Here is a 24,482-nt window from a genome sequence, read left to right on the forward strand (position 1 = left end):
TCACGATAAACACTCACAAAGGTCTTTACCAGTATCATCGATTGGTATTCGGAGTAGCATCGGCTCCGGCGATATGGCAAAGAGCGATGGAACAAGTCCTGCGAGGGATTCCGGGGACTCAGTGTTACTTGGACGACATCCTTGTGACAGGTGAAGATGACAGTGAACACCTTAACAACCTAGAACAGGTGCTCACTAGACTACGGGAACATGGGCTGCGAGTCAACCGCCCCAAATGCGAATTTTTAAAGAAACAGATATCATATTGTGGCCACGTGATTGATGAAGAGGGGTTACATAAGTCCCCTGACAAAATTGAAGCGGTTGTTAAGGCCCCAGCGCCTGAAAATGTGTCGCAACTGAGGTCATTCCTCGGATTGGTGAATTACTATCATAAGTTTTTGCCGAATTTGTCGACAATTCTGCACCCACTGAACGCCCTGCTACAAACGGGGGTAGCATGGAAATGGAGCGATGATTGTAGGCGTGCTTTTCAGAAGAGTAAGGACTTAATCACTTCAAGGGAAGTATTGGCTCACTACAACCCAGCACTGCCGATCAGACTGGCGTGTGATGCATCTCCATACGGCATTGGGGTGGTACTGTCACATAAATTCCTTGATGGTTTAGAGAGGCCGATAACTTTTGTGTCATGCTCGTTAACTTCTGCTGAGCATAACTGTGCCCAGATTGACAGAGAGGCCCTCAGCCTAGTGTGGGGGGTGAAGAAGTTCAATCACTACCTGCACGGTCAAAAATTTACTCTACTAACCGATCATCAACCCCTTGTCTCCATTTTCAACCCTCAGAAGGGCGTACCGATAATGACAGCGCAACGGCTGCAGCGGTGGTCCCTTTTCCTAGGGGCACACCAATATGACATCGAGTACAAAGGAACTAAACAGCATGGGAATGCTGATGGATTGTCACGCCTACCATTGCCGACGGTGAAAGAAGACCTTGCAGTGGATCCAATGGAGTTATTCCACTCGACCATAGTCGAATGTCTCCCTGTGACGAATGCAAACATAGAAAAGGAAACACGGAATGACCCGACACTATCACGGGTCTATGATTTAACAGTGAAGGAATGGCCAGCACATGGCGAACCACTGCTGCCAGCATTCTCGCCGAGAAGAGAACAGCTGTCAGTGTGCAGAGGAACCTTGATGTGTGGATCCAGAGTAGTAATTCCACCTAAGTTGACGGATAGAGTGCTCAATGAGCTTCATGAGGGTCATCTGGGTGGGGTAAAAATGAAGAACTTAGCCAGAGCGTTTGTGTGGTGGCCGGGAATCGATAGAGAAATCGAAGAGATGACCAAGAGCTGTGCAGGATGCCAGAAGGATCAAAATGCCCCACCACAAGCTCCTCTGCATCCATGGGAGTGGCCCTCATCTCCATGGCAAAGGGTGCACATTGATTTTGCTGGTCCCTTCATGGACTCGATGTTTTTAATTGCGGTGGATGCACATTCAAAGTGGCCAGAGGTAATAAAAATGCCCTCAACCACCACGGAAAAAACTATCACAGTTTTACGAACCATATTCGCCAGGAATGGGCTGCCTGAACAGATTTGCTCTGACAATGGACCACAGTTTGTGTCTGAAGAGTTCCGGAGGTTCTTAAAGAACAATGGTGTTAAGCATTACACATCTGCCCCATATCATCCAGCCACTAATGGATTGGCCGAGAGGTTTGTCCAAACATTCAAGAAGGCTATCAAGGCAATGTGTAATGAAGATATACCCCTACAACGCAAGGTGGACAACTTCTTGTTTGCCTACCGGAATGCGACACATGCGGTTACCAACCAAACCCCAGCCATGATGTTCTTCAATCGAAGACTACGATGCCGCTTGGATTTGGTTAAGCCAAACGTCCGAAGAGATGTGGAGAACAGGCAGTTTCAGAATATGAATGAAAGGCCGACCAGGAGTTTTAAGATAGGTCAGCCAGTTTTGGCCCGGGACTACCGCACTGAGAAATGGCAGCCAGGAACGATTTGTACACGGCAAGGACCTCTCATGTATACCGTGGACGTTGGAGAGAGCACTGTAAGACGCCATGCCGACCAGATTCTAGAGTCACTGGAAAACGTCAACTCCACACCACGATCTGATACACCTGGCAATGAAATTGACGTACCAATTGCAGCTACCGCAGAATCGGTGATATTGGAAGCAGATGAACCAAACAACGACATTGATCTCGACTCAACATTGCCAGAAGAACCTGATACCCCAAAGAGGCGTTATCCAGACAGAATCAGGAAGCCTCCTCAAAGACTGAACTTATAATTGCTTAAACTTAACCAATGTATCTAGCAACCATAATTGTGATTGTAATTAGTTATCATTTAGTTGTTAAATGAATGTTATGTACTGTTTATCTAAAAGGGGAGGAATTGTTGTGTATGCACCTTTAAGAGAATAACTGGTCTCAGACTGCAATACCAGCAGTGACCACCCCTGTATAAAAGGCGCTAGTGAGCCTCTGTGTTTTTAGTTTCACTATTGAATTCCACCAGTAAAGACGTGTTTTTGTTTAACTCCTGCTGTCCATGTCTCAATCATTCACGGACGTAATAGGCAGCATCATAAGTTTGAATCCTATCCTCACAGCTGCACTTTCTAGAGGGGTGATTAAGAGCGGGAATCTTTGGCTAACTTGTCTCCTCCCTGCCCAAGGGGCAGAGGCCAACTGTATTTCCCCACACTGCTCCCCTGGCTGAGATAAGCTAGCTGAGTGGACCAAGCATTGACCCTGGGATTTTCTATTCTTTTGGCTTCAGTACAAGAGGCGATCAGTCATTGAATTTGCCTCAGTGGGTAGCTCTCTCACCTCCGAGGCAGAAGATTTGTGTTCAAGTCCCACTCCAGAGACTTGAGCACAGAATCCAGGCCGATATGCCAGTCACGTACTGAAGTAGCATTGCATTGTCAGAGGTGCCATCGTTCAAATGGGACATTCAACCGAGGCCCAATCTGCAGTTTTGAGCAGATGTAATAGATGCCAGGGTACTATTGGAAGAGCAGGGGAATTCTACGCGTGTTCTGGCCAATATTTATCAGACTGTAACTGGGGCCAAGAGGGTTAATTTACAAGAACAGGCTGCATAGGCTAGGTTTGTATTCCTTTGAGTAAAGAAGGTTAAAGAATGATCTGATTGAAATGTATATCGTTAATGGAATTGATAGGGAAAAACTATTTCCTCTGGTAGGGGAACCCAAAGCAAAGGGTCATAATGTTAAAATTAAATCTAGGATGTTCAAGGTTGATATCAAGGAGACATCACAAAGTTTTGTGGAAATCTGGAACTCTCTCCTCCCAATGGCTGTTGATGCTGGGGCTCAATTGAAAAATTAAAAACTGAGATTGATGGATTTGCATTAGGTAAGGGTATGAAAGTTTACAGAACCAAGGCGGGTAGATGAAGTTAAGATCCAGATCAGCCATGGTCTATTTAAATGGCAGAACACACTCAAGGGGCTGAATGGCTTACTCTTGTTCCTATTCAGGTAAAATGTAGAAGATCCCATGGCACTATTGGATAGAGAGTTGCACTATTGGATAGAGAGTTTAGCAGTTCTCCTGATGCCCCAATAAACACCCCTCAACCAACACACTCCACTGACTCAAGAAGCAGTCATGCATCATATGGACAAGCGAGGAGCTCTCACCATTTGGCTTTTCCCAGTTTATGTAAGGCTGGGGTGCAGTCCCACATCAATATTACCCCACAACACAAAGAAAATACCGCAGATGCTGGAAATCAGAAATAAAAACAGAAAATGCTGGAGATACTCAGCAGGTCAGGCAGCCTCCGTGAAGAGAGTAACAGAGCTAACATTTTAGCTCAATGACCTGAATAAATGACTCACTGGCAGCAGAGGCAGCGAGAGCAGCCCTGGGTGGAGGCTGAGCGCAGAGACAGAGTACGGTTTAAACAGAGTGCTGCAAGATGGGCGAGTCAGGGCGTTAGGTGGGGAGTGGAAGGAAGAGCTCCCTTGCTTCGCCTTTATTTTTCCTAACTTTTCACCCAGTAGGAATTGGTTCTTACTGTACACCAAGGAAAGGGTCCGAGAGTGGGAGCAGTCAAACAGCAACAACTGCGAAACTGCTAAAGTAGTGAACTTGCATTTATATAACAAGACGTTCCAAGGCACTTCACAGGAGTGTAGTCAGACAGAAATTGACAATGAGCCAAAGACGACTTCAGGGCAGGTAACCAAACTCTTGGTCAAAGAGGTAGATTTTAAGCAGTGTCTTGGAGAGAGAGAGGTGCAGAGAGGTTTGGGGAGGGAATTCCAGACAGGAAGGCACAAGACACCAGAATTCAAACGGGAAAAAATTATCTTTCACCAAACCACTGTTTGACTTCACTAACCACCCTTGTGGAGCTAACCAGTTTGGGTGGTGGGGAGTATGTTACATAAAAATTTAAAAAAAAACTAACCCTTAATGGATGGTAAATGTGGAACACATTCAGCAGAGTTACAGTAAGTGGAGGCCAAGACACACCTACCTGCAGTGGACATTGAGCAAGATGGCCAATTAAGGAGATGCTGCTTTGGTCTATTCCCTTGACACTGGAGAGAGACAATAACCTGCTCACACAACTTCCTAGCTGACTGAATGCTGGGTGCCCGTAACCCCATCTACTTTCTGTACCAAGTGACAGCAGCTCCCTATTACTTTCATCCATTTAAAGGTCACAATATTTGCTCCAGAGGAGCAGGGATTGTCACACAAAGGTCATTAAGGGGAGATTTAATAGAGGCTTTCAAAATTATGAAGATTTTGATAAGGGAGGTGGGAGGAGAAAACTGTTTCTACTGGCAGGCAGGTCAGTAACCAGATGACAGATTTAAAGATGATTGGCAAATAAGAGCCAGAGGGGAGAAGAGGAAAATAGAAGCAGTGAGTAGATATAATAATCTGGAATGCACCACCTGAAAGGGATAACAGGAGCAAAGAAAGCAGAAACAATAGTAACTTTCAAAATGGAATTGGAAATATACTTCATGAGTAGAAAATTGCAGTGGCATGGGGAAAGCAGGGGACTGGGATTAATCAGAGCTCGTTCAAAGAGCCAGTACAGGCACAAAGGGCCTTGCATGTTAGCAGTCTTGCGCTACCATGGAGTTCATCACAGGCAAATTAGATTATTCAACCAAATGTTAGCCTCCAGCTGGGATTGATTATAACCTTCCAAGATTAATCTCGACACTGCTGTGACCAATTTGGGAGCAAAAAAGTCCTTAATAAAGTGTTTTCCTTGTACACTTGTTTTAGTTATAAAAATATTGCAGATGGATAAAAGGCTATTTGACTGACAATTAAGCAGAGAACTGGGCCTGACTAATGTGCCAGAACAGTCGGTGAGGGAGTCGTGGCTTGCAGGGGCTCATGTGGAGGGAAAGAGAGAGCGGGGACAAGTACTTGCTGCAGTGTTACAATAGCAGTAGTGGAATTTTACACTGTAGTTGTGTTGAGCTCCGGGGTGTCTGTGGGATTGAAGGCGGGAGAGGGGCCTCTGAAGGAAAAACATTGGGAAACCAATTTAGACAACAAATTCAAACCACCAAGGCCAGTGTACTTAATCTAGTAAAACGCCAAAGACTATAACTCAAGCACAAGTCACATTTCAAATTTATTAAACCATTTCTTTGACAAATAATGGAAGCGGCCAATTGAGGGAAAGGATTCAGTTGAATTTCCTGAATATTAGGAAGGCCTCCAGAGAGGCGATATCTGGGCTCCAGCTGCCAACGTCACAGCCACAACCAGAAGCACCTCAGAACCTACATCACCTGCAGAGAATGAGAAGCCAATGGGTTCAGGAGTCACAGACTAGAATTGAGGCTTCATAAAAATCACCACTCACCTGGAGAAGAACTCTGAACTTCCTCAAGAGTCTCGACAGCTTAACTGCCCACATTCTTCAGATCAGCATCCAGAATGATCAGGGGTCCAAGGGAGGCCTCACCTTCCCACACAGGCTCCGACTCTGCAACAATTAGTTCAATCCAGTTACAAACATACAACAATAGCCTCAACACCACCACAACATACCAAGCTCAGATAGGACCTCTCTCCTGCCCCTGGAGTGCAGTCTTCCACCAGATCGCAATGTTGGGGCTCTGCAGTTGCCCCCATTGCAACAGGCACAAACCGCATTGGATCCTTCCGCCAGGGACTGGTCCAATTCAGTCACCAGGGACCATCTAAACAAGGAAGCAAGCCATCAGTCAGAGTGCATCTGTATGTCAAAAGAAAGAGGTTCACCATTCTAGGGTAGATTTCTCACCGGTTGGCTGGCTTCTGGAAGGAACAAGCTTTGTTGACTGAATCTGCCCTTTGATCTGCTGCAGCTACTTTCAGGTGGCAACTGATGAAGATCTGCAGAAGAAACATGCAGGAGTTACTTAGCGTCAATGCGCATCATCTTACCATCAACATCTGGCCTCCTCTTACCAAGTCCTGGTCATCCTCAAAGAAGCGGAACGCTTCCAGGTTGAACTGGAGCTTGCCCTGGTGATCTCGTGGTGGCACGAAAGACGAAAAGGAGTCTTCGCCCCGGCTGTCCAGCAGGCAACTGGAAAGAGTGTTGGAAAGAGCTGCATCATTGAGAATGGATCCCATCAGCCAATCAGTTATGGGATTGTGGAGCCCAGCTAAAGCCCTTACCCGTTGAAGTCAATGATGTGGTATCTGGGGGTGGAGTCCTGGTCTGGGCTCAGTGTAGCTACACAGCGGTCAATTTAGAGCCTCAGTGGCATATGGTTCATGGTCACAACAGAGGCCTCGATGTGAATGAGGTCACCCAGGTGGTAGATATTGGAGGCACGCTCTGTAATCCAGTCATCTGGATGAGGGGGAGATTAAATATCGTATGAACAGCACAGAAACAGGCCATTCTGGTCCATGTTTGTGCGTATGCTTCTCAAACATCCTCCAACTCTTCATCTAACCACATTGATCTAATCCCATTCATTAGAACAACAGGTAAAAACAGGCTGGGTAGGCTATTGGCCATCACTTACCAGTCATCAGACATAGGGAGAACAGCAGACTTCCCTCTGCCCCTTTGGTGGAGGAGAATGGGACCCAGGTCGGCTCGATTGCATTGCTGTTCACCGTCTTCTTCCTGCCACGAGACGCCCATCCCCCACAGACACGGCTCTAGCTCCTCTTGCATCGGGCTGGTGCCCCTACCACGCCCGTTTTGGCATGAAAGCATGATGCTGCTGCTCTCCCTGCAGCTTTTCGCCCCCAAAAAAAACAAAACTCCTGCAGCGTTCCTGGCGAAGGAGGACCGGGTCTAACAGGCGCTCCGCGGCTGCGATGGCCATCGGATCTTCGGGGAAACTTCTTTATATCACTGATTCCCTCTCGGGTCGACGTTTCCTTTGTGACACCGGGGCGCAGTGTAGCATCCTACATGCGTAGAATCTCGATATGCAAGCTGGGGACCACGGCTTTTCCCTCATGGCGGCTAATGGCGCAGCCATTCGAACTTTCCGAAAGCGGTGGGTCCAAATCTGTTTCCGCGGTCAGCGCTTCCATTGGGAATTCGTCACGGCCACAGTCTCGCAGGCCATCCTAGGGGCAGATTTTCAGTGTGCCAACGACCTCCTCGTCGATGTCCGGCACCGCCGGTTGATCAACGTGGCCACCTTCCACTCGATTCCGTGCCACCACGGTACCGCTGTGTCGCGCTCTATCGCCTGCATGTTCCCATCTCCGGATGACTTCACTCGGCTCCTCGGAGAGTTCCCGGAGCTGACCAGGCCCACTTTCTCCTCCTCGGCCACGAAGCATGGTGTTGAAGAGCATATCACCACTACTGGCTCCCCGGTTTATGCACAGGCGAGAAGGCTCGAACCCGGCAAGCTTGCGGCTGCGAAAGCGGAGTTCGAAACGATGGAGCAGCTGGGGATTATTCACCGGTCGAATAGTCCCTGGTCTTCGCCTCTCCACATTGTTCCAAAACCGGGCGGCGGCTGGCGGGCATGCGGTGACTACCAACGCCTGAACGATGCCACTACTCCTGATCGGTACCCGATCCCGCATATTCAGGATTTCTCGGCCCATTTGGCAGGAAATTCTATCTTTTCAAAGGTCGACCTCGTCCGTGAGTATCACTAGGTTCCCGTGCACCCGCAAGACGTCCCGAAAACCGCAGTCATCACCCCTTTCGGCCTTTTTGAGTTCCTGCGGATGCCGTTTGGCTTGAAGATCACGGCACAGGCTTTCCAGTGCCTGATGGACTCTGTGCTCCGAGACCTAAACTTCATCTTTGCCTACCTCGACGACATTCTCATCGCCAGCGCTAGCAAGGGAGAGCACATCTGCCATTTGCGTACCCTCTTTACACGCCTCAGTCAGCATGGTTTGGTCATCAACCCGGCCAAGTGCCAGTTTGGCCTGCAGCGGATCGATTTCTTGGGACACCGCATAACATCAGACGGTGCCGTCCCCTTACTGATGAAGGTGGAAGCTGTTACCTCTTTCCCGCGCCCGCCAACCGTCAAGGCCCTGCAGGAGTTCCTCGGGATGGTCAATTTCTATCACCGATTCGTCCCTAAGGCGGCTCAGCTTATGCAGCCTTTGTACAGGGCCCTCAAGGGCAAGTCCGGTAAGGATCCAATCAGCTGGACGGCCGAGATGGACCAGGCATTCGTCAATACCAAGAGCGCTTTGGCCAATGCAACCGTGCTGGCGCACCCACTTCCAGGTGCCACCATCGCCCTTACCACAGACACGTCAGACTGCGCCATTGGCACAGTGCAGGAGCAGTGGGTGAACGTCACGTGGCAACCGCTGGCGTTTTTCAGCCGTCAACTACGGAGAAATGAAAGAAAATACAGCACCTTCGATCGGGAGTTGCTGGCCCTTTTTCTAGCCATCCGCCATTTCCGGTTCTTATTAGAAGGACGTCCCTTCATGGCTTTTGTCGACCACAAGCCTCTAACGTTCGCCATGGCCAAGATTGCCGAACCGTGGTCAGCTCGTCAACAACGTCACCTGACCTTCATTTCTGAATTTACCACGGACATTCAACATGTGTCTGGTAAAGACAACCTGGTGGCGGATTGCCTCTCCCGCGCGACGGTCCATGCGGTTCACCTGGGGATTGACTACACCCTCATGGCTGCGGATCAGGCCTCGGACCCAGAGGTCCAATCATACAGAAACGTCCCCTCTAGTTTCCAAGCGACTGACGTCAGTTTCCAGGCCGCAGGGACCACGCTCCTTTGCGACGTCTCCATGGGCATTCCCCGACCTATCGTGCCAGTCGCATGGCGCCGGAAGGTGTTTGATGCCATACACGGGTTGTCGCACCCTGGTATGAAGGCTTCACAATGGCTAATGTCGGCGAAGTTCGTCTGGAAGGGCATGCACCTTGATGTCCGTGACTGGGCCAACACCTGCGTGGTCTGCCAGAAGGCCAAGGTCCAGCATCATGGAAAAGCTCCAGTGACTACGTTCGCTGTTCCAGAGCGTCGTTTCGACCACGTGCATGTGGACCTTGTGGGGCCACTTCCACCTTCCCATGGTTATACGCATCTCCTCTCCATGGTGGACCGCTCCACTAGGTGGCCAGAGGTAATTCCTTTGGCTTCCACCACTTCGGCAGACGTCGCTAGAGCTTTCATCTCCTGTTGGGTTGCTCGTTTCGGGGTACCGGCGGTCATCTCCTCCGATCGTGGGCCACAATTTTCCTCGGAGCTCTGGGACGCTGTAGCTCAGGGGCTCGGCACCAAGCTTCATTGCACCACCGCCTATCATCTGCAGGCGAACGGCCTGTGCGAGCGCTTCCACAGGTCGCTTAAAGCCACCCTACGGGCCAGTCTTCAAGGTGCAGGATGGGTGGACAGACTCCCATGGGTCCTTTTGGGTCTTTGTACGGTGCCCAAAGAAGACCTGCAATCGTCCTCGGCAGAACTCGTTTATGGCCAGCCGCTCCGAGTACCAGGGGATTTCCTCCCTTCTCCCACAGAGCCATGGTCCGCCTCCCAGCAACTCGTCAGCCACCAGGAAGCGGCCAGATGCTTCGCTTCGGTGCCTACATCAAATTATGGCCTACCGAGCTCCCACGTGCCAGCAGAGCTGAAGAACGCCGAGTATGTATTTATCCGCCACGACGCTCACCGGGATCCGCTCAAGCACCCTTACACTGGTCCTTTCCGCGTCATCGAATCAGGAGACAAATCCTTTTCGGTCGACATCAGAGGAAAGCCGGATCACATTTCGGTGGACCGGTTGAAGCCGGCTCACTTGGACCTGGAACGCCCAGTCATCATCGCTCAACCACCGAAACATGGCCAACCGCCCGCAGCCACTGTGCCAGATCAACCACAGCCACCCGCCAGCTCGACTACACTCGCCGCGCCAGCTCAACCACAACCGCCCGCCAGCTCGACCACCGTCCATCAGCTTCCTCTGCAGGATTAGCGAAGTTGCTCAGACAGACTTGTCAGGCCTCCTCGACGCCTCACTTTAGCTGTTAAAGACAATTCTGTGGGTGGCGCATGTCACGGAGCCACCAAAGGACTCAGATCATTTATATATAATTCCTTTAACAACATGTTAGCTACAGCCTGAGTCTGTATCTTTATTTATGCTGTTTAACTGTACAGAGCGTGGTTACTTTAACAGCGCGGCTAAAACGTGATGATGTCACACCGTTCATCACGTGATTTCCCACTGGTGGGAAAACGTGATGATGTCATGACATCAGCCACGGGACTACAGGGGCAGTCCTCGTGGAGCCTCCAAAGAGAGCAGACCTACATTCGATGTTATCCTGCAGTTTCTTGTTAAAAACTATTTGTTTCATTGAAGTTCGTTTTGTTTGATCGCCTGAGTAGAACTCAAACTTTTAGTTACACGTTCCTACACTAGATTAATTTTTAAAACTTATCAAATTAAATTAAAATCACATTGGCCGGGGTGATGATGCACTCCTGTCCCCGTGGCACCCACTGGTCTCGGAAGGCCTCAAGTGTGCCGACAGACACCGCGTGCTCCATCTCCAGGGCCACCCGGGCGCGAACATAGCCGCGGAAGAGAGGCAGGCAATCGGGCCGAATGATCCCCTTGACCGCCCGCTGCCCGGACCTATTAATGGCCACTTTGGCCAGGCCCAGGGGCAGTCCTATGAGGAGGTCCTCCGACCTGCCCTCTCCCCTCCGCACTGGGTGGCTGTAGATCAGGAGCGTGGGACTGAAGTGCAGCCAAAAATCGAGAAGCAGCCCCTTCAAATAATGAAACAGGGGCTGCAACCTTTCACATTCAGTATAGATATGGAACACGGACTCCTCTAGGCCACAAAAATGGCAAGCAGCCTGGGAGTCCGTGAACTTACTTAAAATCTCATTGCACGGGCCTGCTCCGTGCAACACCCTCCAGGTCAAGTCCCCAATAGGTAAAGGGAGGACTCCCGCGTAGAGAGCCCACCATTGGGGACCTCCGCCTCCGCCAGATGGCAAGATGGCATGTCCGGACGGCAGACGAAGGTGGCAAAGTGGAGAGTGTGCAGGAGCAGCACGTACAGGAAGCCCCTCCACGCAGAACTAAAAGGCACGGAGGGCAATTCCCCGAGATGGCTCAAGTTGTGAGGCAGCGATTCCCGAGAGGGGTTTCGGGGCCGCGCGCCAATGAGGAATTCCGTCCGAATGGGGGTCAGTTCGGACGGGATCGCCCCACGTGCTTGAGCCTCCTCGATACACCTAGTGGAGTCAGGGCCCAGTGCTGCTTTCAGCATCTCGATGGCTTTGGCCGCGAGCCGGACGTTGGCCCAGGACAGGCGCTGCGCCAGCTCCTCCGGCACCATCCAACCCGCTCCTCCACGATCGAGCAGTTCCCCGACCCTGGTCAGCTTACCAAGCACAGCCCTGCCCTCCGCCAGCCGCACGATCCAGCGGTGGCAGAGGTGCGGATTCCTGAGCAGCGGCTCCCGAAGGAGAGCCGCCACTCCTGACGGGGGTGAACCGTGCCTGGAGGCAACGCTGTTCCAGACCCATAGCAGTTCCTGGTAGAAGACAGGCAGCTCCCGCAGGTAGGCACGCGTACGGCCCAATTCCACCAACAGGAGCTGCGTGTCGTAGTTGAGGCCATGCAGCTGGCGGAAGAAATACGTCAGCAGTGCACACCATCGAGGAGGATTCTCGACGTACAAGTATCTCTGCAGGGTCCGAAGACGGAAAGCGGAAAGACGCCGCCTGGGTGCGAAGGCACACCAGCGCCTGACCGCCCTCCCTAAGCGGGAGACTCAGAACCGCGGCAGAGACCCAGTGCTTCCCTTTACCCTAGAAGAAATCAATGAGCTTCTTCTGTATCTTGGCGACAAACTGTAGGGGGTGGCTGGTGTGGCGTGTGCGCCCAGTCAGGTATGCCCCTGACTGTTGGTGAGCGGTTCGAATCGCTCCCACGCCCCTGGGTTCTAGACACCGGACTTAGGTACAGGCGGCGATACAGAAAACTCGAGTAGACAAGTGGTTTGGATGTAAGAAAACCAAGGTTTTATTTAAACAGTAAATAAAACAGTCTTATGAGAAGTCGCTAGTATAAAATACAGGCAAATACAAAATATCTATACTTATACAGGGAATGGGGAACACACAGCACATCGAGGGAAAAACAAGCTACATTAATGATCCCCTTAACCTTATCCCACCGCCTATACCTAACTAGATTAAGCTATGAGAGGCCAGAATTCATGCTCACCAATCCAAAGCAAGGCCAACTGTTTAACGGATGCGCGTTTTTGAGATTTGGTCTTCTGTCCTCTTAGGTATCCCGTCACCACGTGGTCTCAGGGGCGCGGTGTTGGAGTTGCTGCTGCGACAGACTTTCTTCTCCTCCGCTATTGTTGTCATCTCGTCGCGATGGGTTCTCCTCTTCTTCTCCCTCGGGCAGTCGTCGGCGGTAACGTTGTGCCTATAGGGCAGTTGGCAGTTTTTACTGCCTAGATTTTCCTACCCAAGTGTTAAAACGCCAGTATACTTGTCATGGCGTGGACACCTGCGTTTTCGCAGTGCTCAACAGAATGTTCGTCTCACCAGCGCCAGCTTATAACTAGACGCTTGGCCTCATCAATACGTTTTTCGCTGTCCTGCTCTGCTCTTATCGAGTTGTTACCTACTTCTTCGTCTCGATTCGTCTCGCCTCATTCGTTTACTATACAAGTCCTGGACTGCCTACTCACTTTCGTCTCGCCCCTTTTTGCTACCTGGGCATCCTGGATGGCTATGGACTCGGGTCTCGTTCCCCTCCCCTGCAATTGGTATGGTGTCCTTAGCTGATGAAACTCTGCTATGGGGAGCAAGGAGAGAACCCGCCACAAGGCCAGGACACGAGTATGAGCAACGGCAGCCCAAGACCAGATGAGAGGTCAGAGTCAAGAGTCAAGAGAGCAAGAGTCAAGAGAGAGATTGCTACTGAGGGCCTACAGATATACTCCTTTCGAATGGCCCTTATCTGCGCGCCAAATCAGGTTAGTTCATTGTTTCAATTTTGGCGGGCTGTTTTAAATGATTATAGCAATCTAAGTTAACTGGATTTAGATGGCCGTTTACCCCAGCTAATGGCCTGATGTCCGGGCTGTATTGTCATTAATGCATTCTAATCGGCCTGTCCAGCCTTGACTGCTCCCATAAGCTGTTTCCGATTATTTATGCAGGCAACTCAATGGCCTCAAGTATAGGCCTAACTGGTTTTGATCTGTCTACAATCTGACTTAATGCATATTCAATGTTTGCTGTCTGGTTCACAAAACACAAAGTCCTTTTTCACAGGAGCTGCATTTTAAGTTTCGGTTTCCCAAAAGCTGCTTGTGCTGCTACAGAGTCTAAGCCATTTTAAAATCTTGCAGGCTTTTGGTCACGAGGTGCGGACGCAATCTTTTGGGTACCCTTTTTAAAATGTCCATGCAGTGTCCCTTTTATTAATAACCTTGGGTGAATGTGGGAATTTTGTGAATCTTACACTCCCCGCTGTGATACTAAAACTTGCTTGAAGTATCATTCTTACAAAGTGAGAAAAGTTTTCTGACCCTCCATAGTCAACCTTCCCCTGTAATTACCTATCTAATACACCCACGACACATGCACTTCCCTTTCCGCGAAAATGTAGTGTACACAAGCATATATAGGATAAATTACAGACTTTTACACATATCCAAGCATGGAGGGGGTCCAACACCCCTGCACCACTTGGTACACATACATCTTTATTAAACACGTCACAAAAAAACAAAAACTTTATTAAAAACAACAAACACAAAAAAACAATCTTTAATCAAAAATACAAGGAAAAGACTTAAACAGGCGTATCTCCCTCCACCTTCACATAATGTTCCTTCCAGATGCTCTGGTTTCGGAATTCTAATATCTGACTTTTTCCCTTACATTGAATGCAAACTAGATACAACACTATCCCTAACTGGCAAACCACGAGAATGTGGGAAGCCAATCTGATCCACGAAGGGATCTCTATGTTATTGAAAATGTCCCACCAGGGCGGAATCACAATATCGAATATCTTAGCCCCTATCTCTAATGTTTTCTGCTCTAGAGTGTAGGGGGGCATCTTTTTCGAGGTTTACGGTAATTTACCTGCCTTTACCTGGTTTACGTTAATTCACCTGGTCAGGCAGCCTTTTGCTACTACACTCTGACCAATCCCAAACAGCGGTTTCAAATCGCTAAACCCACCCTTCCAGTTCTGACTGGAGGACTTATAATTAATGATATATTAAAATGGACAACTGGTCTGGATGTGAGAAAATCAACTTTTATTAAACTAAAGAAAACTACACCACACGATTTTAGTAATCACTGTACAATTGCTTAAATGGGGGAATACAGACGGCAAAATGAGGGATAAATAGCTACAATGCTAATTAAACAATCTTAGCAATTTCCCTTAAATTACCCCCCCCCTTTAACTCCTTACTAGATTGCCTTGCTGAGGAGTCAGAAACCTGCTCACCTGTGGTCCAAGGAAAAAGAGAGAGATAGCTTCTCAGGAGCTATCTTTATACCATACGGACACAGTAATTACAGTAAACTACTTAACAGGGGAGGACAGATGGCAAAAAATGAGGGATAAATGGCTACAATGCAAGTCTTACAATCTTAGCAATTTCCCCTAAATTAACACCCTCTAAATCCTTACTAGATTGCCTTGCTGAGGAGTCAGAAACCTGCTCATCTGTGGTCCAAGGAAATAAGAGAGAGATAGCTTCTCAGGAGCTATCTTTATATCCTGCCAGCTCCTGCTGTTTGGCGCTGAAAGGGTCTGTGTGCAAATTGGTGCCCAAAAGTTTGAATACACAAGAGAAAGGCTATGATTGGCTGATTCAGAGTGGTTTGAATGTGTCTACGTTCTGGGGCTGAAATGTTCCCGCCCACATCCGGAGTTTAATGGGTGATTCAGAACCTATTCATTCCTTATCAAAGTCCTTTCCGTAGTTTCAATGTGTCCCATTATGTGTAAGTGTTGTTGAATGGGGTTGGATTTCTGTGTAAACAGAAGCCCTTTGTTCTGTGGTTCCCTGAAACCACAGCCTGAGTGCTATGTCAACAAGACAGCAGTTTCAATAAATAAACATCGATTGTCAGCAGGGAAGGGAAATCCCCTTTGATTGACAGAATCTGACTGCTACTGTTTGATCCTCCCACTTACACAGACACTTCGAGCTGCTTCTTTTGTCCTTTTGGCCATGCTTTTCTGACGGCCATTTTCAAACCCCTCTGCAATTTACACAGTTCGAAACTCAGAGGTACCATTTTAATCTTAAAGTCCTGGTGTTGTCCAAGAGTCCTGTGTATGCTTTTAAAACATTGTCCAACCCAGAGACAATTCAAATCACACAATTCTTCGTCCACGATGTGGACCAATATTTTCCGATCTTCAGGGATTATGGGGACTTTTGTGAACCCCTACCATCCGCCCTTTGGATACTTCCAACTTGCTTGTAATATCCACTCGAAGTAGTGAGCCAAATTTTCTGACACCCGACAAACAACCATCCCCGTATTTACCTAATAGCTACCTACCACTAATTCCCCGACCTGTCTATTCCCCTCAAATTTGAGAAAAAACCGTGGTATGGTAGGCATCTACAGATACATCAATTTACAATAAGGGGACTCATACCCCTGCATCACTTGTTACATTATACAATGCAATCAAAATTTACAATCACTTGTTACATTACAACTTATTACAAAATGTTGCAATCTTAGTTATACAATGTAATCAAAATGATCCCAAGCATGGAGAGGATCCTACGCCTCTGCTCAACTTGGGGCTGTAACACTAAATACAAAAGAAAAATCTTGAAAAACATGCTTAAACAAACCCTGACCATCACGTGCCAATGATGGGTAGCGAAATTTGAGTGTGTAATGCTCCTCCCACCCAGGCAGTAAATGTTCCTTCCACCCACCCCCCCTTTGAATGGTCTTAAACTTTTAAAACATGCAGAATGGATTTTACAGAACAGTCTGCTCCGCCAGCCCTGAGCTGTTCCCTTTACCCTTTGTGGAGGCGGGGTACCCCCCATGTTTAAATCTAACTTGGCACAGACCGAGACCAGGGAGTATGGGATCACGACTCCCAGTCCCTCCCCCTCCCATCTTCCCTCGACTGGCTGCAGAAAATGATGGGTGCCTGTGTGGCGGCTCTCACTGGCCCCTCAAACCTGGATCCTAGATCCGGCCACCCACTCATCCTCTCCAGCCACACTTCCACTCAAACCTTGCCGGTGGGCCCCCGGGTGAGTTACTCCCTTCCCCGAATGCACCCACGCGACTCTTGGGTCTCTCTCTCCCCATTACAATCTTTCCTGGGCCATCACCACCCACTCCCGGGGAACGCATCCCTTTGACAAGGTGCCCGCACTTCCCCACCATGACTCCTCAACAGCGAGGTCTCCCGCAAGTGAACTTCTGTCAGGATAGTGCTGGGTTGGGGGACATGCCCCACCCAGCTTGGGCCATCTCTTCCATGTAGGAGGAGTAGGCAAGTTCCTCCGGACCCTGTCCGGTTTCTCCCGAAGGTCGCTGGAGGGTTTCCTTCTGGATTTGTCCAGTGGCGAGGTGATCACCAACATTCTGTATCCATATCTTACTTCGATGCCCAGCTCGGGCTGGGTGAACAGGGTTGCTCCTTGGTTCATTCTCCTGGAAAAACTTAAAAGGACATGCAGCCAGGTCTTTCACTGACCTGCTGCCTTAGGTGGAGACATGGTCGGGTCCCTCGACCTCAGACCAAAATACAAACATTTGGCACACTCATGAACTTAAACTATAAACTTAAAACTGCAAAACTAGTTATATCAAAACTTAAAATTCACCTTAAAAGCACGCTATATTCAAACCAAAGCTATAATACAAATGCCGCCCGTTTCCGTGCGGCCAGGCTAATCTCTGGCACTGTCACAGGTTACTGCTGGCTGCAGCGAAGCTGGACTGCCTCCTGCCTCTGGTCCCTCGCAGCTTGTGGCTACTCCCCGGTTCGGGAGCTTGCTCTCTGTGGCAGGTACTCTGGTGACCATCTTTTCTTGGGCTTGCGGACCTGCTGAGACTTTCTGAGGGGTGTCTCTGTGAGGGAAACGTTAGCTGGCGGACCCTGAGCCTGAGTCACAGCCCTAGCTGGCTGGGAACCTTCTCCCCCGGTACAAACAGCCCGGACTGTATAATGTACCTGGCAGCCTCCCAGTACTACAGGTTTCTCTCCTTTTCCCTACAACTCCTGTGCTGGGGGCAGGTATTCCCTCACCACCCGCTGCTGGTGGCTGAAAATCTTCCTCTCCAGGTCCATAACCTGGTGCCAGCTCCTTCCCTATGTTCGCTGCAAGAGGGATTGCTATCCCTGCCTCCCCAGGGTCCCACATCATGGGGGGGACCACTCTAAAAGCGGTCTGGGAAGCTTGTCCCTTTAAACAGGCGACTGCACCTGCGCAAATCTTCTCCCCGGAGTCCCCTGGCAGAGGCTGTGAAGCCTCTGGCTTCAAGCAGGTGACTGCGCCTGCGCAAACCTCCTCCCCGGAGTCCCTCGGCAGAGGCTGTGAAGCCTCTGGCTTCAAACAGGCGATTGCGCCTGCGTGAGAAAACTGAAAAAGAGCCGCTGTGGTCCCGCCGGCAACTGCATCTGCACGAACAATCTCTTCAAAGGGCTGGGGAACTGCTACACTAGCACAGGCAACCGCGCCTGCGCATTCAGTTTGGCTGAAAAGGGTAGGAAGAACTGTTGGGTTTTCCAAGCAGGCTACTGCACCTGCGCGTATAGATTGGGAAGCGGGGACCTTTAAGAGGCTGGCTGCTCCTGCGTGCATGGCCTCACAGTGAACAGGAGCCACTGGGGGTTCTGAGTTTGCGACTGCGCCTGCGCGAACCTTGTGTTGGCAAACCTCTCCCCTCAGGCGCGCGACTGCGCCTGCGCTGGAAAACTGAAAAGGAACCGCTGGTGGCACGGGCTGGGGAACCGCGCCTGCGCGAGCAGTCTCTGTGAATGGGTTTGCAGCAGCCTGCAGATTTCTAATCTCAGGTTGCTGTTCCTCTGTTTCTGAGCCACATAATTTGTTCAAATTTAAACTTGGGCCAAAACTTAGGTTCCACTGGGACAGGGAAGTGCCCCAATTTGTGGGCTGGACAACTTTTCCCTGGAAACAAGCCACAGCGCCTGTCTTTACAGGCTGTGAACTTGAACTTGTCTTGTCAGATTTATACAATTTTCCTGATTTTCCCTGTGTCCCATCCCTGCCTGTAATCGCTGCCACTGGCCCGGACTCATATGGCCCCCAGAAAGTGCCTGCACGTGCACCCTCCTTGGCCAGCATACCGGCCAGTAATTGTGGGGCGGCAGAGGTGGGTGAGGGGGCCGCAGCACCACTGATGGCTGCTACCTTTCCCTGATTGGCCCTGAGGAAAGATTTTATCGACTCCAGGATGGACTCAACTGTATCGTCTCTCCCAGGCCTTTTACAATCCCTGCAGCAGAAGCCCTCCTCCCCGCACTTGTAACAAGTGACCTTGTTCTGGGAGGGATGGCTCCCCTCCTGGCGCCACTCTTTCTTATATTGAGACCCAGGTTTAACCTCGTGGACTTTACCCTTTTGCTGGGGGGTCTCACTATTCCTCCCATTCCTATATGCTACATGAGCTGCCGGATTACAGCCTCTTCGGTTACTAGGGGGTCTCGGTGGTCAAACCATGTATCAGCCTTTACTTTTATCTGGAGTAGGCAATTGGACACCAGGCAACGAAGCCATTGGGTCCATTGCCGATCGTTCAGGTGTGCCCTATTTTGTCCCCCCATACACGCGCTGTTGTAGACTGGCCACAGCCTGTCTGCAAATGCCTGTGGGGTCTCCCCATCCTTCTGCAGGGTTTTCCTTACGCGATCGAACGGATTGCCGTTGTTTGCACCCATGGCTTCCAGTATTTCCTCCTTCAGATCCTCAAAAACCTTCTGCCCTCTCTTCGCCTCATCTGAAACGGTCTGATAGAGCTTGCTAGCCACAGATAAAAAGCAATATTTTGGCTCTCTCTTCATCATCACAGCTGTTAACTCCGGCTGCCCGTTCTACTTGTTGGAAGTGCATTGAGGGGTTTGCCTTTTCAGAGAGCATGGGAATATGTTTCACCAGGCCTCTGAGCTGTTGGGTATCATAGGGTACCAGATAGGTATGCTGAACAGCCCCATGGTTATTATCGCTCACGGGCGGACCGTACCTCCGTTGTCGGAGGGGGTACACTGGTCCTGGTCCCCGCCTGCCTAGCGGGACCTGCTGGCGTTCTCCTACCACCCCATTGTCCACCCCTTCTTGGTGCCAGAGCTCCTCAAAACCCGGAGCTGTGGGCTGCTGTCTTGGGATCTCTAATTCCCTAGCCAGCCTTTCCCTGGGTGTTGCCTGTGGGGCGGTTTGATTTGGGCTGCTGGTAAAATCCGGCTGATCTGCCTTCAGGCCGATCAGCCAAATCATCCCCCTTGCTCCTTTTAAAGCCATGTTAAGGCTTTCTAACTCTGCCCTACAGGGGCCATGATCTGCTTCATTAAACCTTTGGTCGCAGGCCAGCATATAAGCTGCTATAACTTCTGAGATGAGGCGGACATTCTCTTCCTGCTGTCTCATCTCGCTATCTCTGGCCTTAGTGGCATCCTGCACAAGGCGCTCTCTCTCTGCCTGGCATTTTTCCAACTCTGACTCCCGATTCTTGGCCTCTGTCACCTGCTTCTGCTTCCTCATCTCACCCTTCTAAACCCAGCCACCTATGCTATAATAGGTCAGCTTACACGCTGCCGCGAACATCTGCAGGGCTACCCATAGACTGAAAACAAGAAAAGCAATAGCTGATGCTTTCTCCAGATCCAGACCACTCATCATATCAAGAACTGCCTCCAGTCCTGCCGCGGTCGCCAATTTGTAGGGGGGCATCTTTTTCGGGGTTAACGGTAATTTACATTCCTTTACCTGGTTTATGGTAATTCACTTGGTCAGGCAGCCTTTTGCTACTACACTCTGACCAATCCCAAACAACGGTTACGAATCGCTAAACCCACCCTTCGAGTACTGACTGGAGGACTTATAATTAATGATATATTAAAATGGACAACTTGTCTGGATGTGAGAAAATCAACTTTTATGAAACCAAAGGAAACTACACCACATGATTTTAGTAATGACTGTACAATTGCTTAAATGGGGGAAGACAGATGGCAAAACGAGGGATAAATGGCTACAATGTTAATTAAACAATCTTAGCAATTTCCCTTAAATAACCACCCCCCTTTAACTCCTTACTAGATTGCCTTGCTGAGGAGTCAGAAACCTGCTCACCTGTGGTCCAAGGAAAAAGAGAGATAGCTTCTCAGGAGCTATCTTTATACCACACGAACACAGTAATAACAGTAAACTACTTAACAGGGGAGGACAGACAGCAAAAAATGAGGGATAAATGGCTACAATGCAAGTCGTACAATCTAAGCAATTTCCCCTAAATTAACACCCTCTAACTCCTTACTAGGTTGCCTTGCTGATGATTCAGAAACCTGCTCACCTGTGGTCCAAGGAAATAAGAGAGAGAGATAGCTTCTCAGGAGCTATCTTTATTTCCTGCCAGCTCCTGCTGTTTGGCGCTGAAAGGGTCTGTGTGCAAATTGGCACCCAAAAGTTTGAATACACAAGAGAAAGGCTATGATTGGCTGATTCGGAGTGGTTTGAATGTGTCTACGTTCTGGGGCTGAAATGTTCCCGCCCACATCCGGAGTTTAATGGGTGATTCAAAAACCCATTCATTCCTTATCAAAGTCCATTCCGTAGTTTTGATGTGTCCCATTATGTGTAAGTATTGTTGAATGGGGTTGGATTTCTGTGTAAACAGAAGCCCTTTGTTCTGTGGTTCCCTGAAACCACAGCCTGAGTGCTATGTCAACAAGACAGCAGTTTCAATAAATAAACATCGATGATCAGCAGGGAAGGGAAATCTCCTTTGATTGACAGAATCTGACTGCTACTGTTTGATCCTCCCACTTACACAGACACTTAGAGCTGCTTCTTTTGTCCTCTTGGCCATGCTTTTCTGACGGCCATTTTCAAACCCCTCTGCAATTTACACAGTTCGAAACTCAGAGGTACCATTTTAATCTTAAAGTCCTGATGTTGTCCAAGAGTTCTGTGTATGCTTTTAAAACATTGTCCAACCCAGAGACAATTCAAACCACACAATTCTTCATCCACGATGTGGACCAATATTTTCCAATCTTCAGGGATTATGGGGATTTTTGCGAACCCCTACCATCCGCCCTTTTATACTTCCAACTTGCTTGTAGTATCCACTCGAAGAAGTGAGCCAAATTTTCTAACCCCCGACAAACAACCATCCCCTGTATTTACCTAATAGCTACCTACCACTAATCCCCTGACCCGTCTATTCCCCTCAAATTTGAGAAAAAACCATGGTATGGTAGGCATCTACAGATACATCAATTTACAATAAGGGCTCTCATACCCCTGCATCACTTGTTACATTATACAATGCAATCAAAATTTACAATCACTTGTTACATTACAACTTATTACAAAATGTTGCAATCTAAGTTATACAATGTAATCAAAATGATCCCAAGCATGGAGAGGATCCTACGGCTCTGCTCAACTTGGGGCTGTAACACTAAATACAAAAGAAAAATGTTGAACAACATGCTTAAACAAACCCTGACCATCACGTGCCAATGATGGTGCATGAAATTTGAGTGGGTATTTCTCCTCCCACCCGGGCAGTAAATGTTCCTTCCATCCCCCCCCCCTTTGAATGGTCTTAAACTTTTAAAACATGCAGAATGGATTTTACAGAAAAGTCTGCTCCACCAGCCCTGAGCCATTCCCTTGTCCCTTTGTGGAGGTGGGGTACCCCCCATGATTAAATTTACCTTGGCACAGACCGAGACCGGGGAGTATGAGATCACGACTCCCAGTCCCTCCCCCTCCCGTCTTCCCTCGACTGGCTGCAGAAAATGATGGGTGCCTGTGTGGCGGCTCTCACTGGCCCCTCAAACTTGGATCCTAGATCCGGCCACCCACCCATCCTCTCCAGCCACACTTCCACTCTAACCTTGCCCGTGGGCCCCCGGGTGAGTTCCTCCCTTCCCCGAATGCACCCACGTGACTCTTGGGTCTCCCCCTACCCTTTACAATCTTTCCCGGGCTGTCACCACCCACTCCCGGGGAACACGTCCCTTTGACAAGGTGCCTGCGTTTCCCCACCATGACTCCTCAACAGCGAGGTCTCCCGCAAGTGAACTTCGGTCAGGATAGTGCTGGGTTGGGGGCCGTGCCCCACCCAGCTGGGGCCATCTCTTCCATGTAGGAGGAGTAGGCAAGCTCCTCCGGACCCTGTCCGGTTTCTCCCGAAGGTCGCTGCAGGGTTTCCTTCTGGATTTGTCCAGTGGCGAGGTGATCCCCAACATTCTGTATCCATATCTTACTTCGATGCCCAGCTCGGGCTGGGTGAACAGGGCTGCTCCTTGGTTCATTCTCCTGGAAAAACTTAAAAGGACATGCAGCCTGGTCTTTCACTGACCTGCTGCCTTTGGTGGAGACATGGTCGGGTCCCTCGACCTCGGACCAAAATACAAACATTTGGCACACTCATAAACTTAAACTACAAACTTTAAACTACAAAACTAGTTATATCAAAACTTTAAATTCACCTTAAAAGCAGGCTATATTCAAACCAAAGCTATAATACAAATGCCGCCCATCTCCGGGCGGCCAGACTAATCTCTGGTACTGTTGCAGATTACTGCTGGCTGCAGCGAAGCTGGACTGCCTCCTGCCTCTAGTCCCTCGCAGCTTATGGCTGCTGGTTGGGGACCTCTGTTCTTTGGCTTCTCCCTGGTTCGGGAGCTTGCTCTCTGTGGCAGGTACTCTGGTGACCATCTTTTCTTGGGCTTGTGGACCCGCTGGTACTTTCTGAGGGGCGTCTCTGTGGAGGAAACATTGGCTGGCAGATCCTGAGCCTGATTCGCAGCCTTAGCTGGCTGGGAACCTTCTCCCCCTGGTACAAACAGCCCGGACTGTATAATATACCTGGCAGCCTCCCAGTACTACAGGTTTGTCTCCTTTTCCCTACAACTCCTGTGCTGGGGGCAGGTAATTCCTCAACACCCGCTGCTGGTGGCTGAAAATCTTCCTCACCAGGTCCATAACCTGGTGCCAGCTCCTTCCCTATGTTCGCTGCAAGAGGGATTGCTGTCCCTGCCTCCCCAGTGTTCCACATCATGGGGGGGACCACTCTAGAAGCGGTCTGGGAAGTTTGTTCCTTTAAGCAGGCGACTGCGCCTGCATGAATCTTCTCCTCAGAGTCCCCCGGCAGAGGCTGTGAAGCCTCTGGCTTCAAGCAAGCGACTGCGCCTGCGCAAAACTCCTCCCCGGAGTCCCTCGGCAGAGGCTGTGAAGCCTCTGGCTTCAAACAGATGATTCTGCCTGCATGAGAAAACTGAAAAAGAGCCGCTGTGGTCCCGCCGGCAACTGCGCCAGCGCAAACCTCCTCCCCGGAGTCCTTCGGCAGAGGCTGTGAAGCCTCTGGCTCCAAACAGGCGATTGCGCCTGCACGGGAAAACTGATGAGGAGCCACTGGGATCCCGCCGGCAAATGCATCTGCATGAACAATCTCTTCAAAGGGCTGGGGAACTGCTACACTAGCACAGGCAACCGCACCTGCGCGTTCAGTTTGGCTGAAAAGGGTAGGAATAACCGCTGGGTTTTCCAAGCAGGCTACTGCGCCTGTGCGTATAGATTGGGAGCGGGGACCTTTAAACAGCTGACTGCGCCTGCGTGCGTGGCCTCACAGTGAACAGGAGCCACTGGGGGTTCTGAGTTCGCGACTGCGCCTGCGCGAATTTGGTGTTGGCAAACCTCTCCCCTCAGGCGCGCGACTGCGCCTGCGCGGGAAAACTGA

At 49.8% G+C, this 24,482-nt stretch overlaps 1 protein-coding gene across 1 annotated transcript; it reads right to left on the reverse strand.

Annotated features, from left to right (window-relative positions):
• Window positions 1-5,730: 5,730 nt before the first annotated feature.
• LOC147110952 (zona pellucida sperm-binding protein 3-like) lies at window positions 5,731-12,890 on the reverse strand. Its single transcript, XM_085999987.1, has 6 exons — window positions 12,818-12,890; window positions 6,694-6,751; window positions 6,481-6,601; window positions 6,314-6,405; window positions 6,079-6,230; window positions 5,731-5,816 (listed from the first exon to the last, which is right to left on the reverse strand). Exons 1-6 carry the CDS (start codon window positions 12,888-12,890, stop codon window positions 5,731-5,733), a joined length of 582 nt encoding a protein of 193 aa, XP_085856113.1.
• Between the last annotated feature and the right edge of the window lie 11,592 nt (window positions 12,891-24,482).

The sequence above is a fragment of the Somniosus microcephalus genome, chromosome 11, assembly GCF_052327205.1.
Source record: "Somniosus microcephalus isolate GS21.2 chromosome 11, FLI_Smic_1.0, whole genome shotgun sequence".
Lineage (NCBI taxonomy): Eukaryota > Metazoa > Chordata > Chondrichthyes > Squaliformes > Somniosidae > Somniosus > Somniosus microcephalus.